General features: G+C 46.7%; 1 protein-coding gene across 2 annotated transcripts in view; it reads left to right on the top strand.

Annotated features, from left to right (window-relative positions):
- The window catches only part of ZHX2 (zinc fingers and homeoboxes 2), a 180,334-nt gene extending 159,487 nt beyond the window's left edge, over positions 1-20,847 (top strand). For both annotated transcript variants that reach the window (XM_040261887.1, XM_040261888.1), the window contains 2 exons: positions 1,611-4,400; positions 19,597-20,847. In XM_040261887.1, the coding sequence (XP_040117821.1) occupies positions 1,880-4,396 (2,517 nt within the window). In that variant the 5' untranslated portion in view covers positions 1,611-1,879 and the 3' untranslated portion in view covers positions 4,397-4,400; positions 19,597-20,847. The remainder of the gene's footprint in view (positions 1-1,610; positions 4,401-19,596) is intronic.
- The last annotated feature ends 581 nt before the right edge of the window (positions 20,848-21,428 follow it).

Below are 21,428 nucleotides of genomic sequence, written 5' to 3'. Positions count from 1 at the left end.
CAGAATTGTTTGACAAATGAAGAATGATAAAGAGGAACTCTACCTGATACTGAAACATTCTCTAATCTATGGGGAAAAAAAATTTAAGTGAAGCATAAGTGGAAGCCTCAATAGCTAGATAAGAGATACAGAGCAGATATAATCGAGAAATACCCTATAAAAATTTAATGTATGACCAGGGTGGTCTCACAAATTAGTGAGAAAAAAAAAAACACTATACATGCTACTAAGATAATTGATAACTTTCTAGAAAAATGGTTAGAATTGTATCTCATAGCTTACCCCAAGATCAGTTCAAGTCCAGATGAGTTAAATATAAAAAATAAAGCCAAAACACTCTAAGAAAACATAGAATAATAGGTCTCAGCTATCAAAGCAGGGAACCACTTTCTAAAATCACTGTGAAAAAGACGGATAAATTTGCCAGCTAAAAATTAAAAATTCTCTACCTGTAAAACATGAAAAATAACCATAAACAAAACTAAAAGGTAAATGACAGAAGGGAAAATTTGCAACAAACACAGAAAAGTACTAATATTTTTAATATGGCAGTAACACTTGTAAATTAATAATCAAACCACTGGGCATCACAATACAAAAATGGCATAAACCCACAATTCACAAAATACAAATGACAGGTGAATCTTTGAAAACTGTTCATCCTTATTAGCAATCAAGAGAAGCACCAAAGCATATTAAAACAGTTTTCCCATATCTAACTGACAGGGCTTTTAGTGGTAATACTTCATGTAATCTCAGTGGTGATTCAGGCACTCATTCACTGCCGGAGAAAAGGCCAAATGGAGCAAAAACTTGGCAATAAGAGTCCAGAGAATTTAAAATGTTGACATTCTTGGACCCAGTGCTTTTATTTCTAAGCATTCATCCAAAGCTTGTTATCAGAAGTAAGGACTAAGGATGTTGACTTCAGTTTTGTCAAGAAGAGTCAGAAATTAGGAATAAAAGTCCAAAGGCAAATACATCATGTGTGGTGTATCCCTAAAATGTAATATCATGCTTTAATCACCCTTTTCCTCAATGTTTGTGAAAATGGGAAATGTTCAAGGGAAATGAAGGAACTGTGATATCTGGGATGATGTTTTTCTTTATTATACTTTGATGCATTTTCTGTAGTGATACTCCTTTTATGATAAGAAACGAAAACATTCATATCCATTTTCTAATGCCCGTATACATGCCACTCGCCAGCCCCAGATAAACATCTTGTTTCTGATGTCCCATCCATAAAAGTGACTTGTGAACCCAGCCAGCACTTCACTGGCAGGGTTTCCCCCGCCACCCTACCCACCACTTTATAAGATCACAGCACCTTTGTTGCTTTTCTGTACCCGTTGGTCTCTAAACATGAATGAGTGCCCTGCATCCTCGTATGTTTCTTTTGGGCTTGTTCCCACTGTCCTTCTCAGAGAACGAAAGAGAAGAAAGTGATCCTTCATTTTTATGTGCAGCTGCTCTCACGCCATCTGTGCTTACCTGGGTGTTTGCTTTGGGTGCCAGTTGGGATGGGTCACAGGAGCAACTTGGAAAGTATCACTAGTTTCTTTTGTCTTTTTGAGGAAACTGACACTGTCTTTGTTTTTGTCCCATAGGTATGATGCTGCCTGTTGCGTTCTGCCGTTGGAACAGTTAGTTTTCTGTGCCGAAATCATTTTGGGAAACTCAAGCACTAGATTAGTTTTCTGTGCCGAAATCATTTTGGGAAACTCAAGCACTAGACTTCAGTGTTCAAGGGAAGCCAAAGCCATTGGAGGGGGCAGTAAAGCCAAAAACCTTTTATCTGAGTAGCTCCAAAAATTTCACTGCCCCTTCCCCATCCACCCCCATCCCCCAAATAAGCCATTGCACACAGACAGGCAGCATGGCAAGCAAACGAAAATCCACCACCCCGTGCATGGTTCGGACATCACAAGTGGTAGAACAAGATGTGCCCGAGGAAGCAGACAGGGCCAAAGAGAAAGGGATTGGCATGCCACAGCCTGAAACAGCCAAGGACACGTGGGCAGCAGAACCTGAAAACTCTTCCAAAGAAAATGAAGTGATAGAGGTGAAATCTACAGGGGAAAGCCAATCCAAAAAGCTCCAAGGTGGTTACGAATGCAAATACTGCCCCTACTCCACGCAGAACCTGAATGAGTTCACGGAGCACGTTGACATGCAACACCCCAATGTGATCCTCAACCCCCTCTATGTGTGTGCCGAATGTAACTTCACAACCAAAAAGTACGACTCCTTGTCTGACCACAACTCCAAGTTCCATCCCGGGGAGACCAACTTCAAGCTGAAGCTCATCAAGCGCAATAATCAGACCGTCTTGGAGCAATCCATTGACGCCACCAACCACATCGTGTCCATCACCACCAGCGGCCCCGGAAGTGGGGATGGTGACCCCGGGATCTCAGTGAGTAAAACCCCCATCATGAAGCCAGGGAAACCAAAAGCCGATGCCAAGAAGGTGCCCAAGAAGCCGGAGGAGGCCACCCCTGAGAACCATGTGGAAGGGACCGCCCGCCTGGTGACGGATGCCGCCGAGATCCTCTCGAGACTCGGGGGCGTGGAGCTCCTTCAGGACTCTCTAGGACACGTCATGCCTTCTGTCCAGCTCCCACCAAATATCAACCTTGTCCCCAAGGTCCCCGTCCCGCTGAACACTACCAAATACAACTCTGCCCTGGATACCAATGCCACTATGATCAACTCCTTCAACAAGTTCCCCTACCCGACCCAGGCAGAGCTATCCTGGCTGACAGCAGCTTCCAAACACCCAGAAGAGCACATCAGAATCTGGTTTGCCACCCAGCGCTTAAAGCACGGCATCAGCTGGTCCCCAGAGGAGGTGGAGGAGGCCCGGAAGAAGATGTTCAATGGTACCATCCAGTCCGTCCCCCCGACGATCACTGTGCTGCCCGCCCAGTTGGCCCCCACGAAGATGTCACAGCCCATCCTCCAGACAGCTCTCCCATGCCAGATCCTCGGCCAGACCAGCCTGGTGCTGACTCAGGTGACCAGCGGGCCAGCAACCGTCTCCTGCTCCCCCATCACACTTGCCGTGGCTGGAGTGACCAACCACGGGCAGAAGAGACCTCTGGTGACTCCCCAGGCTGCCCCCGAGCCCAAGCGCCCCCACGTCGCTCAAGTGCCAGAGCCCCCACCCAAGGCGGCCAACCCCTCGCTGACCCCAGCCAGCGACCGCAAGAAGACCAAGGAGCAGATAGCGCACCTGAAGGCGAGCTTCCTGCAGAGCCAGTTCCCTGACGACGCTGAGGTCTACCGGCTCATCGAGGTGACCGGCCTCGCCAGGAGCGAGATCAAGAAGTGGTTCAGCGACCACCGGTACCGATGTCAACGGGGCATCGTCCACATCACCAGCGAATCCCTCGCCAAAGACCAGCTGGCCCTTGCTGCCTCCCGCCACGGCCGCACATACCATGCGTACCCAGACTTCACCCCACAGAAGTTCAAAGAGAAAACCCAAGGTCAGGTGAAGATCCTGGAAGACAGCTTTCTGAAAAGCTCTTTCCCAACCCAAGCAGAACTGGACAGGCTGCGGGTGGAGACGAAGCTGAGCCGGAGAGAGATCGACTCCTGGTTCTCAGAGAGGCGCAAGCTTCGGGACAGCATGGAGCAGGCCGTTCTGGATTCCATGGGGTCTGGCAAGAAAGGGCCAGAAGTGGCGGCCCCCAACGGTGCTCTGTCCCGACTTGACCAGCTCTCCAGTGCCCAGCTGGCCAGCTCTCTGCCCAGCCCCTCACCAGCGATTACAAAAAGTCAAGAACAGGTCCATCTCCTGAGGAGCACGTTCGCCCGAACCCAGTGGCCAACCCCGCAGGAGTATGACCAGCTGGCGGCCAAGACCGGCCTGGTGCGAACTGAAATCGTGCGCTGGTTCAAGGAGAACAGATGCTTGCTCAAAACTGGAACCTTGAAGTGGCTAGAGCAGTGCCAGCCACAGCACGTGGTGGATGATCACGGCTACGACGCCCCATTGAGGAAAGTGGTCAAGACCGTCATCACCGAGAACCCGAAGAACGGGAGTGAGGGGGGTCATCAGTACTACAAGGACCCCAAAAAGCTCTGTGACGAGGACCTGGAGAAGCCGGGACCCAGAGGGAAAGCAGGTGGCGACCAGGTGAAGGACAATTTGCCAGCAAAGCCCTCGGAGGCCACGTCGGACCGGTCGGAGGGCAACAGCCGAGACGGCCAGGCCAGCGACGAGAACGAGGAGTCAGGCGTCGTGGATTGGGTGGAGGTGACGGTCGGAGAGGAGGACGCCACCTCCGACAGGTCGGACAGCTGGAGTCAGACAGCAGCAGAAGGCGCGGGGGAGCTGGCCGACTCGGACTCGGACAGTGGCCCGGCGGAGCCTGGCCAGGCCTAAACAGGTAACGCCACCTTTTCTCCGGGGAGCCGGGGCCGGGGGCTGGGCTTCCTTCTGTCTATTGACTGTGTCGATATAGTTATCAGGTACAGAGCTGTTGACGCAGATGATGTGTTCACCTCTCAAGCTCTTTTAAAACAAAGGAAGAAAAACAGGTTGGCAGATTTTACATCCTTATTTGCAAGGCGGTGCCCAAGTGGCGCTAGTGGTAAAGAACCTGCCTGATAACGCAGGAGACATAAGAGATGTGGGTTTGATCTCTAGGTCAGGAATATCCCCTTGAGGAGGGCATGGCAACTCGTTCCAGTATTCTTGCCTGGAGAATCCCATGGACAGGGGAGCCTGGCAGGCTGCAGTCCATAGGGTTGTGCAGAGTCAGACAAGACTGAAGTGACTTAGCACACACACAGTTACGCTGGTTGTTGGAAACATCACTGCCTGTGGCCTTTGGGCATCTGTTCATTCTAAAGTCTGGAAACAAGGTAACACGACACAAGGCCTGTTTTGTGTTCGCTGCTATAAGAAACAAACATGAAATGATATGTCTTTTCTTTTTCTTTTTGGATTTTTTTTAAGAGTTAAGTGTCCAAGTTTACTGAAGAAAAACGTGGGATTGTTTCGTCTAACCTGGAAGGTTTTGAAAGCCCCTGGTGTTTGTGTTGCAGTGGCTAAAGGCAGGTGCCCCCGTGTGTGTCTGATTAAGTAACCCTGCTTGTTGCTGCACTGAGGGGTCCCCAGAACCCCTTCAAATCTGGACTAGACTGGTATAAATTAGGTCTGTGGAGCCACAGAAGCCTGGGTAGGGAGGTTACCATGGTTACTAATGGCCATGTCATCCACATAATGGGATGTGCCACCGAGCCCTTGGTGTGTGTGCTTCACCAGAGGTCTGTGCAAATCAGAACCTGCGTTAAGTTTAGAAAAGGGGCGGGGGGTGGTGGGGAGGAATAGTGGCGGGGAGGATAAGGAGGGAAAGTTCTACCTTGGCCAAAGCCAGTGTATGCCAAGGGCAGCTTAGGACCAGCATGGAGATGCACGATTTACAGTCTGCCTGGGCTGACTTCTCCAGAGGTCACTTAAAAAGCAACAGACACCCCCCCACCCCATCTCCACTATGTCATCTTTAAACATAATGAAAGGTAGAACCTCCAGAATGATGGATAAGGTCCCCAAGAGAGCCTTGGAGAGTACCATGCCTCTTTATTTATGAACTCAGTCAACTTTGGCCAGCCATGTCACTCATCAGTTCATTTATCCAATCATAAAACAAGGCACCTGGCAAGTATAGTTCTCTGGAAACCTTATTTTAGCCAGTCCCATCAGCTCTTAGAAGAGCAATTTAATGAGAAGCCAAGCACAGAATGCCATCATATCATCATTTCTTTCTCCTTCAACTTTTCAGGAGGAAGTGGTAATATGTTGGGGGTGAGGAAAGGGGGCTGGTGATAGGAAGGGGTTAAAGGGCATCATCCATGGTGCCACCTCCCTTTCTCCCTCTGACCATTTCCTTGCTTCTTATAAGACCCTGCTGGGACTGCCCTGGTGGTCCAGTGATTTAAGACTCCACGCTCCCAGTGCAGGTGGCCCAGGTCTGATCCCTGATCAGGGAACTAGATCCCACATGCCACAACTAAGAGCCTGCACGGCGCAACTAAGACCCATTGAAGCCAAATTAAAACATAATAATAAAATAACAAATTTAAATTAAAAAAAAGATCCTACCAGTCCAGCTCATATCTACCATATTAAAATGAAGGAGCAATTTTTTTTTTGTCCAATCAGATTCTGTGTGAACGCTTCTAGTTTGCCCTAGATTTCTTCTGGTGCATAAACATGTCTACATGATGCCTTTTTCCTCCTACCACATAGTAGACAGCTGGGTTCAATTCAACTTAACAGATACGTTCTGAGCACCTGCTGTGTGTGGAAAACTGCTAGGCGCTAGAGAGAGCAGGGTGACAAAGACAGAGCTCTCGTTCCCCTGGAGCTTACTTAACCAACAACAGAGGAAATTACTCTTTCCTTTATTCGCCAGGGTGCTCCATCATAGGATGGAGACGTGCACGGCTGTGGGGGAGCACAAGGAGGGGCACCCAGGCTGAGGGTCAGGGAAGGCTTCCTGGAGGAAGGGACAGCTGACTCAGCTGATTAGGAAGGAATTAGCCAAGTGCACAGACAAGGAGAAGGGCTTCCCAGGTGGTGCAGTTGGTAAAGAATCTGCCTGCCAATGCCAGAGACGAAAGACACGCGGGTTTGATCCCTCAGTGAGGAATATCCCCTGCAGGAGGAAATGGCAACCCATTCCAGTATTCTTGCCAGAGAAATCCCATGGACAGAGGAGGCTGGTGGACTACAGTCCATGGGGCCGCAAAGAGTCAGACACGACGGAGCGACAGAGCGGCAGCAGGAACTAGCCATCTCCCTGAAAAGAACAGGAATACACAGGAACCTCTTCTTACTTATGGCAAACGCCACAGGAGTGTGCAACACCTGGTATCCCTAATGGGCCTCCTGATATTTTTCAGACACCATTGTTTTAAGAAAGGGGCCTCAATCTGTGCTGCTGACGGTGCCTGAAAATTCTCCAGACAAGGCACCCCTTCAAGGAAGCTTTCAACCTCAAAGGGGAAAAAAAAACTCTCTCCAAAATTGCCTCACAGCTTTTATGAACCAAACACAGGGGTCTCTTGAAATTCATAAATATTCAGTGATGTCTTTATTTAAACACATATTTATCTAGGAACCTGCAGTTGAGTGCAATTGCCACACATATAATCCTAGAAATAATGCATGGTTTTGATTTCATTAAAAAAAAAAAAAGTAAAAACTTGGGTAAGCAGCTGAGAGCTGATTCTAGGATGAGATTTCCTCTGTGGGAGTGAGCGTCCCCCGCCACCACCACCCCGCCCCCAGCCAGTTCCTTAGGCTGAAGCTTGGCAAGGCTCAGGACAGTGTCTGACTGTCCAGGCTCACCTGGCCCTGAGGTTAGACGCAAAGATAAGGAGTCCTTCCCAAGCGGTGAATGGCGTCACCTTAATTCAGTCTTTGGGTCCATCCGTTATCAAGCCATTCATTGAGAGACCTGTCTCCATAAGAAGCCCAAAAAGAAACTCTTTTCCTAAAAATGAGTCAAAATACTTGAGCAAAAGATTGTCAGATGTATGCCTTGATGTTTGGCCAGACGAAGTAGCCCAGCTCTACTACCATGAAGAATTTCTGTTTATTTGTGTATGCCGTGTGCTCAGCATTCTTGCCAGCACATCTACTAAGTCACTTAAACTTCATGACAACCCTCTGAGAGAGGTATGGCTCTTTCCTCATTTTCTGCCATGCTATATCGCTTCAGTCGTGTCTGACTCTTCGTGACCCCATGGACTGTAGCCCACCAGGCTCCTCTGTCCATGGGATTCTCCAGACAAGAATACTGGAGTGGGTTACCATTTCCTTCTCCAGGGGATTCTCCCGACCCAGGGATCGAACCCACGTCTCTTATATCCCCTGCATCGGCAGGCAGGCTCTTTACCGCTAGCGCCACCTGGGAAGCCCAAGTTTCACTCAGTTGTGTCTGACTCTGCAATCCCATGGGCTGTAGCCCGCCAGGTTCCTCTATCCATGGAATTCTCCAGGCATGAATACTGGAGTGGGTAGCCATTCTCTTCTCTGGGGATCTTCCCAACCCAGGGATCAAACCCTGGTCTTCTGCATTGCAGGCAGATTCTTTATTGTCTGAGCCACCAGGGAAGCCCATTTTACGGGAGGCCAAACTAAGGCTCAGAAATGCTTGCGCTGGTTTCCTCAGCTAGTGACTGGTGGAACCTGGAGACCCCCTTCTCACACGTCAGTTCAGTGCCTGACCCACTACCTCGCCAAAGTGCACCACCATCACCACCCAGGCTAGACCAACAGGCTGTGGTCATGTCTTCATTCTATACGGAACTGAACACTAGTACACAACTATTCATTCACTACTTTGCTGCCTCCTGATTTCTGCCAATTTCCATCTCCTGAGAATTAAGGATAGCTTTGGGAAAGAAGTAAATTCTGTGAAAATGTCAGAAAAAAAAATTATTTTCCATAGTTCAACTTGATTAAAATATTCAAGGCTGCCAAGTCTTAGAGCCTAGCTACAATTTAGGATCCAGGATATGTATACCCCTATAATCTGTTCAGATTAGCCAGCCATCTAAATACAGATGTGTGAACGGATGGATGGAGAAGTGAAAACTTGTAATTAACTATTTCCCTGTCTCTCCTCGACCAGATCCTTGAAGGCAGGCACCATTCCCAATTAATTCCTGAATCCCCCAGCACCTGATTCGGAACAGATACTCTACAGAGGGTTATTGAACCAACCTGAGAGTTACTAGAGAGAGTTGGCTTCCAGTTATCCAGGATCTGGTATTTCAGTCCTCCGCTTCTCCTCATCACTCACTAGTCCCATCAGATGACAGCCATCAGGGGAGAGGAATTGAGGACAGTTTGCTTTCCGTGTGTGAGCAGCTTGAGGGAAAGGTCTATTGGAGAATCAATCACTAGCTATTTACTGAGTGATGCTTCTCATGGACTGTACATTAGCCTCACTTCCCTGGTACCTCATGGAGAGTTAACTGCTATCACTTCCTTTTATCTAATTCCAGAGCTTCTCACACTAGGAATTTGCACTTTAGGCAGCTTGTAGCAACTTAAGAACATAATGAAATCAAAGCCCCTCATTTTTCAGAGGAAGGATGCTGGCCCCAAGGAGGAGAAATAACTAGCCCAGAGACGTTCACAGTAAGTGCCTTGGCTCATTCATCCATCAGTGTTTGTTGAAAGCCTGCAGTGCCAAGCTCTGGAAGGCTGCAGCACTCAGCATGTCCCTGCCCTCATGGAGCCCATGTGCTGTGTGCTATGTCATTTCAGTTGTGTCCAACTCTTTGCAACCCTATGGACTGTCCAGGCTCCTCTGTCCATGGCATTCTCCAGGCAAGAATACCGGAATGGGTTCCACGCCCTCCTCCAGAGAATCTTCCTGACCCAGGGATCGACCCACATCTCTTACATCTTCTGCATTAGCAGGCAGGTTCTTTACCACTAGTGAGTGCCACCTGGGAAGCCCAGAGCCCATAGTCTTTGACCAAATAATCCTCCATCAAACAAAAAGGAAACGCTGCCAGGTGACAAGATTTTTTTAAGGAAAGGTACATGGGACTGTGAGACTATAGAGCAATTAGGCCTGATTTAAGGGGTTGGGCAAGGTTTCTCTGAACAAGAAGTGGATGAATTGAAATCCAGAAGGTTAAGTAGGAGTTGGCTGGGCCGAGAGGAGAAGCAGTCCAGGCAGAAGAGACGACAGACTGAAAGACAACATATCCCTGAGACAGGGGAACTTGGTGCGCCAGGAAGCCTGAAGGGTGGCTGCTGTGGCTGTGGCTTGCCTGAGTTCACACTTCAAAGAAGCGCAGGAGTGAGAAAAATGGAATGCTAGGTGGGCTCACACATCATCAAGTTATCCCCTGAAGCTCCTCTCACTCACCAATAAAGACTATATGTGATTCTGTATGTATGACCCAGTAGGCAAAGTTTAAGACCCTCTGTAATCTTTAAGGAAGGAGCAAAAGGAAAGTCGTCGGGCTTCCCTGGTGGCTCAGTGGTAAAGAATCCACCTGCCAATGCAGGGGACACAGGTTCAATCCCTGGTCTGGAAAGATCCCACATGCTGCAGAGCAACTAAGCGCCATGCACCAAACCTATTGAGCCTGTACTCTAAAGCCCAAGAGCCACAACTACTGAGCTCACGTGCCACAGCTACTGAAGCCGGCGGCCCTAGAGCCCATGCTTTGCACCAAGAGAAGCCACCGCAATAAGAAGCCTGAGCACCGCAAGCAGAGAGTAGCGCCCACTCACCACAACTGCAGAAGGCCCGTGTGCAATGAAGACCCAGTGCAACCATAAATAAATAAAATAAATAAATCTTTTTTTAAAAAAAAGAAAAAAAGGAAAGTCATCTTGCAGATGTGTAGATGTTGTTAGAACTTTCTTCCCTGGTGGTAAATGGAAGATGGATGGTAGAAAATTCTAGAACACCCACATGCCTATACATTTTATTCCTTTTTATGATTAAAGTTTCTACAGCCTTAATACTCACTGTATTAGTCAACTAGGGCTGCCAAAATAGCAGAGCATGGACTGAGCAGCTTAAAGAACAGAAATCTATTTTCTCACAGTTCTGGAGGCTAAAAGTTCAAGATCAAGGTGTCGGCAAGGTTAGTTCCTGACATGACCACTCTCCTTGGCTTGCAGACGGCCACCTTCTTTGTCCTCACGTGCCTTTCCTTTGTGCATCTACCCTCCTGCTGTCTCTTCTTCATCTTAAAAGGATACCCATCCTGTTGGATTAGAGCTCCACCCTTATGACCTCCTTTAACCTTCATTACCTGCCAACATAGAAGACATAAGAGACAGGGGTTCAATCCCTGAGAAGATCCCCTGGAGGAGGAAATGGCAACCCACTCCAGTATTCTTGCCTGAAGAATCCCATGGACAGAGGAGCCTGGCAGTCCATAGTCCAGAGGGTCACAAAGAGTTGGACACAACTGAAGTGACTTAGCACAGCATGTACACACCTCCTTAAAGGCCCTGTATCTTCAGATACAGTCACCCTGGGGATTAGAGTTCAGCATGGAACTTGGGGTAGGACACAGTTCAGTCCACAGCACTTACCAGTAGACTTGTCTGTTGTTATCAGGACCAAATGAGATGATATAAGTGAAAGCCCCCAAAATAAGGGTGTGGCCTTGCCATCAGCACCTGCTCAATGGACACAACTCAGAAACTGCACAGTCTTCTGCATGTGGAGAACTTGGCCATCTTGCCTTTCCAAATTGACTGTTTCGGTTGGGGCCCCACTAGTACAAGCCCATGCTTTGGGGTGTTCATGGCATCTGCATCTCAAGGTGGGGATAGGGGGCAGAGGCAACAAGGGGTTTCATTTGCTGAGCACTTACTATGCCAGGCACTGCTCAAGCACTTTATGTGTGTTAACTGAACAACTCTCCACAGACATTATTTTCATCATCTGATGAGAATGAGCCACAGAAAAGTAACTGGCCCAAAGTCACTGAGCTAGAAAACAGTGGAGCTGGAATTCAAACCCAAACTTGTAACCATGTTCAGAGTCTGCCTGGTGAGTTTAAAATAGGATTCCAAGGAATTTCCCTGGTGGTCCAGTGGTTAAGAATTTACTGTCCAATGTTGGGGACTCAGGTTCAATCCCTGGTCAAGGAACTAAGATCCCACATGGTGCAGGGCAGCTAAGCTCACATGCCACAATGAGAGGAGCCCCCTTGTGCTTCAACAAAAAGACGCAGTGCAGCCACACAAAAAAATTAATGCATAAATAAAATATAATTCCATTTGCTCAGATTCTTTCGAGTTCCACAGGATAATATCCACTGATGGAAAAGGAGCAGGAAGACCCAGTGGCCCGATTGCTTCTGCCTTTGAACATCTCCAAAAGCAGGGAGATCTACCTGGTGTACAAGTCTGTGCAAGGTGCCCAGGAGGTCCCCAAACTGCTTCAGAGAAACAGCCTTAGCCAGACGTCCAGAGTTGATCAAGGCTGAATGTGGGGTCAGTTTGGGATAGTGCGAAATTTTCCGCATCCACTGGGAAATGACTTATTCTTTTTCCTTGTCACCCATGCCCCCTCCCAGTAAAAGAAAGTTGGACTCAGAAATGTTATTGAGCTAACAAATCACAGCCACACTGCTTGTGTTTCTGTCTCAGGGACTGTGGTGTTCTCTCTCGAGTCCACGGGGCCCAGGGGAAATCCCTACAGGGAAAATTAAGGAGAAATAGGAACAGAAAAGTTGGCACATGGGAAAAGAATTCTAATTGTTTCATGCTTCCCCAAAGGAAACAGATATTGCTAAAGAATTAGATAGTGCTTTTTAACATTCCAAGATGTCCCCAAGATAGAAAGGGACAGCTGTGGGAGGCAGTGGGTCCCCCCATCCTGGCCAGTGTTCAGGGAGAAGTGTGACATGCACTCGGTGGAAATGTTTGAAGAGTGGCCACAAGGAAAGGGGCCCAGTGACCTTGCAGTTTCCCCCACAGCTGCGATCTGATGCCCTGGGACTAAGTGACCCATCAGGCCATTGGTTCTCTGCAGGGGCGAGTGTCTCTGACCAAGTGAAAAGACTCCAGGTAGTAGCCCAGGGACTTAGCAAGAGGCCACATAAGTAAAGATCACTGTTGTTGTTCAGTCACTAAGTGGTGTCCAGCTCTTTGCTGCCCCATGGACTGCAGCACGCCAGGCTTCCCTGTCCTTCACTGTCCTCCCAGAGTTTGTTCAAACTCACGTCCATTAAGTTGGTGACACCATCCAACCATCTCATCATCTGCTGCCCCCTTCTCCTCCTGCCCACTCTTTAAAAAATCGACAAAAAATGAAATGTGAACTTGTCACCGATCTTGTCTAAGCAGCCACCTCTAACAGTACTGTGCTGTCTTCCTGTGTTTCATTCATTAACGGACATTTGAGTATCCTCCGTGAGCCAGATGCAGTGGCGGGAGAGATGGGGGTGGGGCAGGGGGTAGCAGTGAGCACTGTGGATGTACGACTCATCAGGCAATCTGAAGACATCATGATGACAGCTGTGCTGTGCAAGCCCCGGCAAGGGAACATTTAACAAGGCGAACTGAGTGTGGCTGGGAGCAGGGCCTTCTGGGGAAATGGCCTACCCAAGGGGCAAGGCCACAGGGCTGGGCTGTGTGCCCTCTGTGTCCGCTATCTTCCCAGCCTCACTCAGAGAGTGCTGCCAGCTCCCACAGCCCAGCTCCTGCTCACCACGACACACCCTGGGAGAGGTCAAACGAGAACTGAAGCCCAGTGGTTCCAAGAGCTGGGCCCAGAGCCATCCACAGACATCTGGGAGCACTGCAAAAACCAAAAATCGGACTTTGTCTCCCCTTCTCCAGGTTACTCTTTGGCTTTCCAATCTGGTTTTTGTGGCTTTTTTAATGGTCTTATTTAGCATTTATTTTTCCTTATTTATACAGAGTTGGAGGATTATACATGTTGATACCCATAAGATAGGGAAAAACACATTGTCATAAAAGAAATGAAATATAATTCAAAGAAATAGAACAATATCCCATACTCTTGGATTGGAAGAATATTGTTAAAATGACCACACTACTCAAAGCAATCTACAGATTTAATGTAATCTCTGTCAAAATACTCATGACATTTTTCACAGAACTAGAACAAATAATCCTAAAAGTTATACAGAACCACAAAAGACTCAGAATGGTCAAAGCAACCCTCAGTTCAGTTCAGTTCAGTCACTCAGTCATATCCGACTCTTTGTAACCCCATGGACTGCAGAATGCAAGGTTTCCCTGTCCATCACCAACTCCCGGAGCCTGCTCAAACTCATGTCCATCGAGTCAGTCATGCCATCCAACCATCTAATCCTCTGTCGTCCCCTTCCCCTCCTGCCTTCTATCTTGTGCAGCATCAATGTCTTTTCCAATGAGTCAGTTCTTTGCATCAGGTGGCCAAAGTATTGGAGTTTCAACTTCAGCATAGGGGTACAAAAAAAACAAAGCTGAAGGCATAACCATCCCAGCCTTTAGACTATACTATTGATACAAAGCTAAATAATCAAAACACCATGGTATTGACACAAAAACAGACACACAGATCAATGGCACAGAATAGCCCAGAGATAAACTCACACGTCTATACTCGATTCATCTTTGACAAAGGAGGCAAAACTAGGCAGTGGAGAAAAGACAGTTTGTTTGGCAAGTGGTATTACAAAAGCTGGACAGCTGCATGTAAATCAGTGAAGTTAGAACATACCCTCATAGCATACACAAAAATATACTCAAATGGTTTAGAAATCTAAATGTAAGATATGACACTATAAAACTCATAAAAGGGAGTATGGGCAAAATATTCTCAGACATAAATCATAGTAATATTTTCTTAGTTTCCCAAGGCAAAAGACATAAAAGCAAAAATAAATAAATGGAACCTAATCAAACTTAAAAGCTCTTACACAGCAAAGGAAACTATCAACAAAAGAAAAAGGGAACCTCTTGAATGAGAAAAAAAAAATTCGCTGATTGTACAATCAACAAGGGGTTAATATCCAAAATATACAAGCAGCTCATACAACTCAATATCAAGAAAACAACCCCATTGAAAAATGGGCAGAAGACCTAAATAGACATTCCTCTAAAAAAGTCATAGAAATGGCCAAAAGGCACATGGAAAGATGCTCAATATGCCAGTTAGAGAAATGCAAATCAAAACCACAATGAGGTAACATACCTGTCAGAATGGCTAGCATGAAGAAGTCTACAAATAATAAATACTAGAGAGGATGTGGAGAAAAGACAGCCCTCCAACACTGTTGGTAGGAATGTAAATTGGTATGTAAATATGATGGAAAACAATGAAGATATTCCTTAAAAATCTAAAAATAGAACTGCCGTATGATCCAGCAGTCCCACTCTGGAAAAGATGAAAATGCTAAAAGATACATGCACCCCCAACATTCACAGAAGCACTATTTGCAATAGCTAAGACACATAAACAACCCAAGTGCCCAGCAACAGACAACTGGCTTAAGAAAATGTGGCAAATATATATATATATATGTGTGTGTGTGTGTGTGTGTGTGTGTGTGTGTGTATGTATATAACTCAGCCATAAAAAGAATGAAATATTGCCATTTGCAACAACAAGGATGAACCTAAAGAATATTAGTGAACTCAAAGACAAATATTACATGATATCACTTACATGTGAAATCTAAAAATTAACACAAATTAATCTATATAAAAAACAGAAACAGATCACAGACACAGAAAATAAGCTCATTGTTACCAAAGGGAAAAGAGGGGGGATAGATAAATTAGGAGTATGGTATTAACAGATACACACTACTATATATAAAATAGGTAAGCAAAGATATACTGTATAGCACAGGAAACTCTAATCAATATCTTATAATAATCTATAATGGAAAATCTGAAAAATAGTGTGTATATATATATATGATCACTTTGCTGTATACCTAAAACTAACAGAATATTGTAAATTTACTCTACTTCCATTCTTTTTAAAAAATGCCAGATGGAGAACCACCTTAATATTGAGGTTTATCTAAAAGGCAAATTTTTACCAACATGACACTCTAAAGCAATTTTCCTCCAATTAAAAAATAAAAAAACAAAAGGCAACTTTTTACCAGTCCCTTAGAGACAGAGTTTTCTGTATGAGAGACAAGATGTGTATAGTCTCACACACGTGGGTGAGTTCACATACCCCTAAGGCCGTAGTTCTGCACCTGGCTTTCCTCAAGGGAAAATGAAGCGGGACAGTATTTCTGGAGCACCCATATGTTTTGCACACCTCATCTGCAACCCTCCCAGCAGCTGCTTGGTTGTGTATTGTGGAAATGAGGCTCTGGGAGGCTAAGTAGCTGATCCCAGCACACAGCTCGGAAATGGCTGGCCCTGGACCCAGTTTTCTCTGACTCCACGGTTCTTTCCACTCTGCTCCACCGTGGGTACCCACAGTCCCGTGCAGAGCTGGCGTTCCTCAGCCTGGTGGGGAATACAAACAATCACTCTTTACCCACCTTGGGCCTTGTTTCCTGGAGTCTTTACTTATTTATTTATTCTTATCTTGACTGTGCTTGGGTCTTCCTTGTGGCATGTGGGCTTAGTTGCCTGACCAGGGATCGAACCTGAGTCTCCTGCATTGAAAGGCAGAGTCTTAACCACGGGACCACCAGGGAGGTCCCTCCTGGAGTCTTGAGAGCTGTTCAGATGGACATTCAGCCAGAAGCAGCCTCCTTTGCAAAGGCAGTTAAAGACCCCATTTGCTGGGGGAAAGGTGTTCTTTGCGGAGCACAGCAAGCAGCTGGCTGTGGCCCACATACCCGTCCCGGGTGTGTGTGTCTGCATGGCAACAGCAACAAGGCATGTGGTCACCTCTGGGTGCCTGGGACCGCCCAGCCCCCATCTTTTTTTTTTAATTGAAGGGTAATTGCCTTACAGAGCTTTGTTGTTTTCTGCCGAGCATCACCATGCGTCAGCCACAGGTATGCATGTCAGCCCGTGTCTCTGAAGCAGACCTGCACTTTCCTGTTACCTTGTGGCTCCATGCAGGCAGCATCCGTGCACAAGGCGAGGAGGCAGGACCCAGCTCAGGTGTTGGAAGAGGCAGTTAAAGCTGGATTGGCCCCAGGGGAATCCAGGTTCCACCACTTAACACTTGCCTGATGTCATTTGATCTCACTAAACCCCATACCTCTGAGGTTACCAGGTTACCATAAGGAGTAAATGAAATGGCCCCTGTCGGCACTTAGTATCAGGCCTGGCTCATAATAAGCATGAGATACATTTAAGCTACTCTCACTGTTGTCGCAACCATGGTTGTTATTACTTTTGACTCTGCTGCTGAGCAGTTATGTGACCTGGGGAAATCACTTTTCCTCCCCAAGCTTCCTTTTTTTTCCCTTGTGAAAGAAGTGATGTTGGCAGCATCACCTGTAAGGATCCCTGTGGCTTTTACAATTTGATGACTTTTCCTGGATCCCTTTTGGGTGGTACCAGATCCCAAGGACACCCCTGGAATCTGATTTCATTCACAGACAATTTCTTTTACAAGTTGTTTTTTTAATTGAAGGATAATTGCTTTACAATATTGCGTTGGTTTCTGCCATACATCAGCACGAATCAGTCATAGGTATGCATATGTCCCCTCACTCTTGAACCTCCCTCCCACCTCCCCCCGCTTCAGGCCATTACAGAGCCCTGGTTTGGGTTCCTTGAGTCACACAACAAATCCTCATTGGCTATCAGTTTTATATATGGGCAGTGTACTGGCTCCTTCCTCCCCTCTGCCTCCCCGTGTTACAAGCTGGTTGCTTAACTGCAGTTTTCAGTCTTACTATCAGGAGTACTGATGAAATGTGGGTACCTTTGACATCCAGACATTAGGAATGACACAGTATAGATGATCTGCTGATGCCTTTGGCTGAGAAGTCTGGTCCTCTTGCTCTTGGTCCCCTGCACACACACACACACAAAGGCTTCTTGGGGCCTTCTCAACCAGAGAAATGACCGCGCAATAACAAGCTGTGACACGGCCTTACCAGGGACAAGGCAACAAAAAAGCCAGTGGCTTCAGGAATCTGCAGACCTGATCCCCTTCCAGCCTTTCATGGAATACTGACTGCGCACTTCACAGCCCCCAGCCCGTCCTTAGATTCCTGGCTCAGGATCCCTGGCTCCCCGGAGCCCACAGTGGAGATGGAGGTCTGTCTTGGTTTGCCAAGGCTGCCATCCAGTACCACAGACTGGGTGGCTTAAACAACAGGAATTGATTCTCCCACAGTCTGCAGACGAGAAGGCTGGTGTTGGCAGAGTTGCCTCCTCCTAAGGGCTGTGAGGGAGCGTGTGTTCCTTGCCTCTCTCCTAGCTTCTGGCGGGTTGCTGGCAGTCCTTGGTATTCCTTGGCTTCTGGATTCATCACCCCAGTTTTTGCCTTCATCTTTCTGTGATGTTCTCCTTGTGTGTCTCTTTATGTGCAAAATTCCCCGTTTTATTAGGACAGCAATCCTGTGGGATTAGGCCCCTCCCTGTAGACCTCATTTTAATGGAGATCGCCTCCATAAAGGAATCTCCATAGGGTTACATTCTTTTCATATGTATATATTTCTTTATTTGGCTGCATCAGGTCTGCACAACTATGTCAGTTGTGGTGCGCGGGCTCTAGTGCTGCAGGCTCAGTACTTCTGGCGCATGGGTTTAGTTGCCCCACAGCTAAGGGGCAATTGTGGAATCTTAGTTCCCTGATCAGGGATCGAACCCTCATCTCCTGCATTGGAGAGCGGATTCTTAACCCCTGGACCACCAGGGAAGTCCCCAAATCAGGTTACATTTTGAAGTATTAAGGGTTAGAACATCAACATATCTATAGGGGTAAAGAAGAGACAGTTCAACCCATAAGAAGGTCCTTGGACTATTTTCATTACTTCAAAGTCTGTAAGAATTAAACACTTCTCCATGCTGACTCTTAATGAACACTGTTAAGAGAACAGGCTCTGAAAATTGCCTGAGCTGGAATGTGGGTTCTTCCACTTTCTAGCTGGGTGATCTTAGGCAAGTTTTTTAGCTTCTCTGTGCTCAGTTTCCTTACCTGTAAAATGGGAATAGTAATTATATCTACACCTCTGAGGGGTTGATAGAAACATTAAAAAATACATTTTTTTTCTCTTTTATTTTTTAACTGGAGTAAAATTGCTTTACTGTACAGTGAAGTGAATCAGCTTTGTACAATAGAAACTAACACAGCATTGTAAAGCAATATTCCAACTTAAAAAATTATAAAATTTTAAACATAGATAAAAAGACACTTTAAATTTCTCGTCTTATGTATTACCATTATATATGCTATCATATTTGGAAAAGGCTTCATCTAACAAATACAACACAAGCATATATAATATCACATTCTGGACACTATTTTAAGTGCTGTTTAATAGATCAGCTTCTCATCACAACTACTTCACCAGGTGGATGCTGTTACCATCCCTGTTTTACAGAAGCAAAACCAAGCCCTAGAGAGATTGTGACATTTGTATGGCCCCATGGCAAGTATATAGAGAAGTGTTAGTCACTCAGTCGTGTCCAACTCTTTGTGACCCCATGGACTAGGGCCCTCTGGCTGGGCTCCTCTGTCCATGGAATTCTCCAGGCAAGGATACTGGAGTGGGTTGTCATTTCCTTCTCCATACAGAAAAGTCAGGACCAAAATCCAGACTTGTCTGATTCTGGTGTCTTTGAGGAACCATGGTGACTGGCTGCCTATCCAGGAACAAGAAAAGGGTCTTGTCATGATGAAATGAATCACCTCCTTCACTTGCCCAGAGAGTCATCCTGTTTTCAAAGGCCTTATTCTGCAGGCGCTTACCATAATGTCAGACCATGCTCAGGACACACACTCGTTTCTTTAAAACAGGCCCCACATGTGAAAGGCATCTGTTGTCCTCCGACCCCAAGAGGACTTGGGAAGTGTCTCCCCAGGACAGCCAGGGAGAGGCCACCGCCCCCCTCCCCCGATGCCTTGCAGGCAGGGAATGATGGTCATCTCCCTGACACCTTGCCTCTCTGGTCTTGTGTCGTCCTTCTAGGGAAGTCCATCAGAACTGCTGTGCTGATGCAGGGAATAATCTGTCTTCAAAGAAAGAAGAGAACTTCTCTCCCCGGCTGAGGGCCGCCCTGGCCTGAGACTCCACGTGGAACGACTTCGCTGCGTGTGCCTGCCGCTGCCTCTGCGCACACGCACCTCCCCGAGGCCCGGTGGGAACTGCTCCTAGTGCCAAAGTCCTACTACTGCGTTTTCCACGGGTCCTTGTAAATAGTTGGCTCCTGCGCCCAGGCCCCCACCTCTTGCTATACTGGAACCAATTTGTACAACATGGGAATTTTGTTACCTTTTTAACCGAGGGCAACTTCCTTTTCCAGCTCTACCATTGTAAGGTCTTTTTTCCAGGAGGGAGGGCTGATCACATGTGCTTTTCTCTTTTTTCCTTTTTTATTTTTATTAATTTTGGGGAGGGGGGGTGTTAGCATTAGTGCCATTATATCTACTGGATTTTAGGTAGGGCGAGTTCGTTTTTAAAGATAGTTTGCAATTTGCGAGATTTCTTCCGGGGAAAAGGGCTAGGATTCAGGCCTCTGAGCTTGGAGAGGGGTTTACGGATGACAGATCTTCCAAATCAAATCCATTTCTATAGTTCTTCCCCAGCTGCCTTTGGGGGTCCCTGTTTAGCCAGGCACAAGGCTTTCTGAACTGCCCCAGGCCAGTCTGGTTTTTTCTGATGGCCTGGCCTCTGAGATCAGACCTTGGGCCAAGAGAGCTGGGTGGTAGGTGGCTACCCTCTGAGCCCCTTTTTAGAAACCAGCAGAAAGGGCTCACAAGTGCATTAGCATTATCATTAATTTTGTGAAAGTAAAACAAAAAGAGATTGTGCTATCTAAATGGTACAAAGATGAACAGCTTTGGTTTTCATTTCTGTTCCTAACTGCCTTTTCTCAGTGTGGTATTGAACAAGATTTCAGCTTGAAGCTTCACCACGAATTGATTTTTTGTTTGTTCTGTTTGTGTGTTTGTTTTGGGCCAATTTTAGATTCATGAGTGCACTTTTTTTTTTCCTCAGTTAGTCCTAACTTCTAAAGAAGAAAAACCAAGAGACATATCCGGTGTAAATGTTACAATATAAATTGTGTTTGCAGTCCCTTTCCCCCATCCCACTGCCCCCTATTTGAGTACACTGCACAAATAAAATGTTAGGGAGTTTAAAAAAAAAAACAATTTTTCTAACTTGTTGCTCATTTGTTGTAACTCAATAAAGCAAAGACTAAACATTTTTATAACCTTCTCCTCTGTTCCTGGTTCTTCATTGCTGTCTGGCTTCCAGGGCACAGCACAAGGGTTCCAGCTCACCAACCCCACCCCCGATTCAAATCCACTATGGCCTCATTCCTCGTCTTTCGTCCTGCCTCAAGTGAGGTCATCACAGGGTTTTCAGCGCAGGGGGGACTATAAAAACCAGGTGTCAGTGTCAATGTGGGAATCGTCATCGCATCTCTGGGACACAGAGAAGTGATAGGCCCACACTTCTCCTGGGTCTTCATAAATAGATTCATAAAATACTGCAGAGGGCACTTTCCTGGTGGTCCAATGGCTGAGACTCTGTGCTCCCAATGCAAGGGACCCGGGTTTGATCCCTGGTCAGGGAACTAGATCCCACACGCCACAACTAAGTTTTCATGCCACAGCTAAGATCCAGGGCAGACAAATAAACATTTTGTTCAAAATTAAAAATTTTAAATACTGCAGAGCACGGGTGTGGGAATGAGGCCTCTAGGCCACTGCTGCCCCTTGGGTGTCTCAGGCAAGTCACTTCCCTCCTGGGCTGCTGGGAACCAAGATAGCTGCCTTTTCTCCCAGAAGGTCAAC

This window comes from Oryx dammah, unplaced genomic scaffold, assembly GCF_014754425.2.
Source record: "Oryx dammah isolate SB20612 unplaced genomic scaffold, SCBI_Odam_1.1 HiC_scaffold_19, whole genome shotgun sequence".
NCBI lineage: Eukaryota > Metazoa > Chordata > Mammalia > Artiodactyla > Bovidae > Oryx > Oryx dammah.
This window is presented reverse-complemented; position numbering and strand designations above follow the sequence as displayed.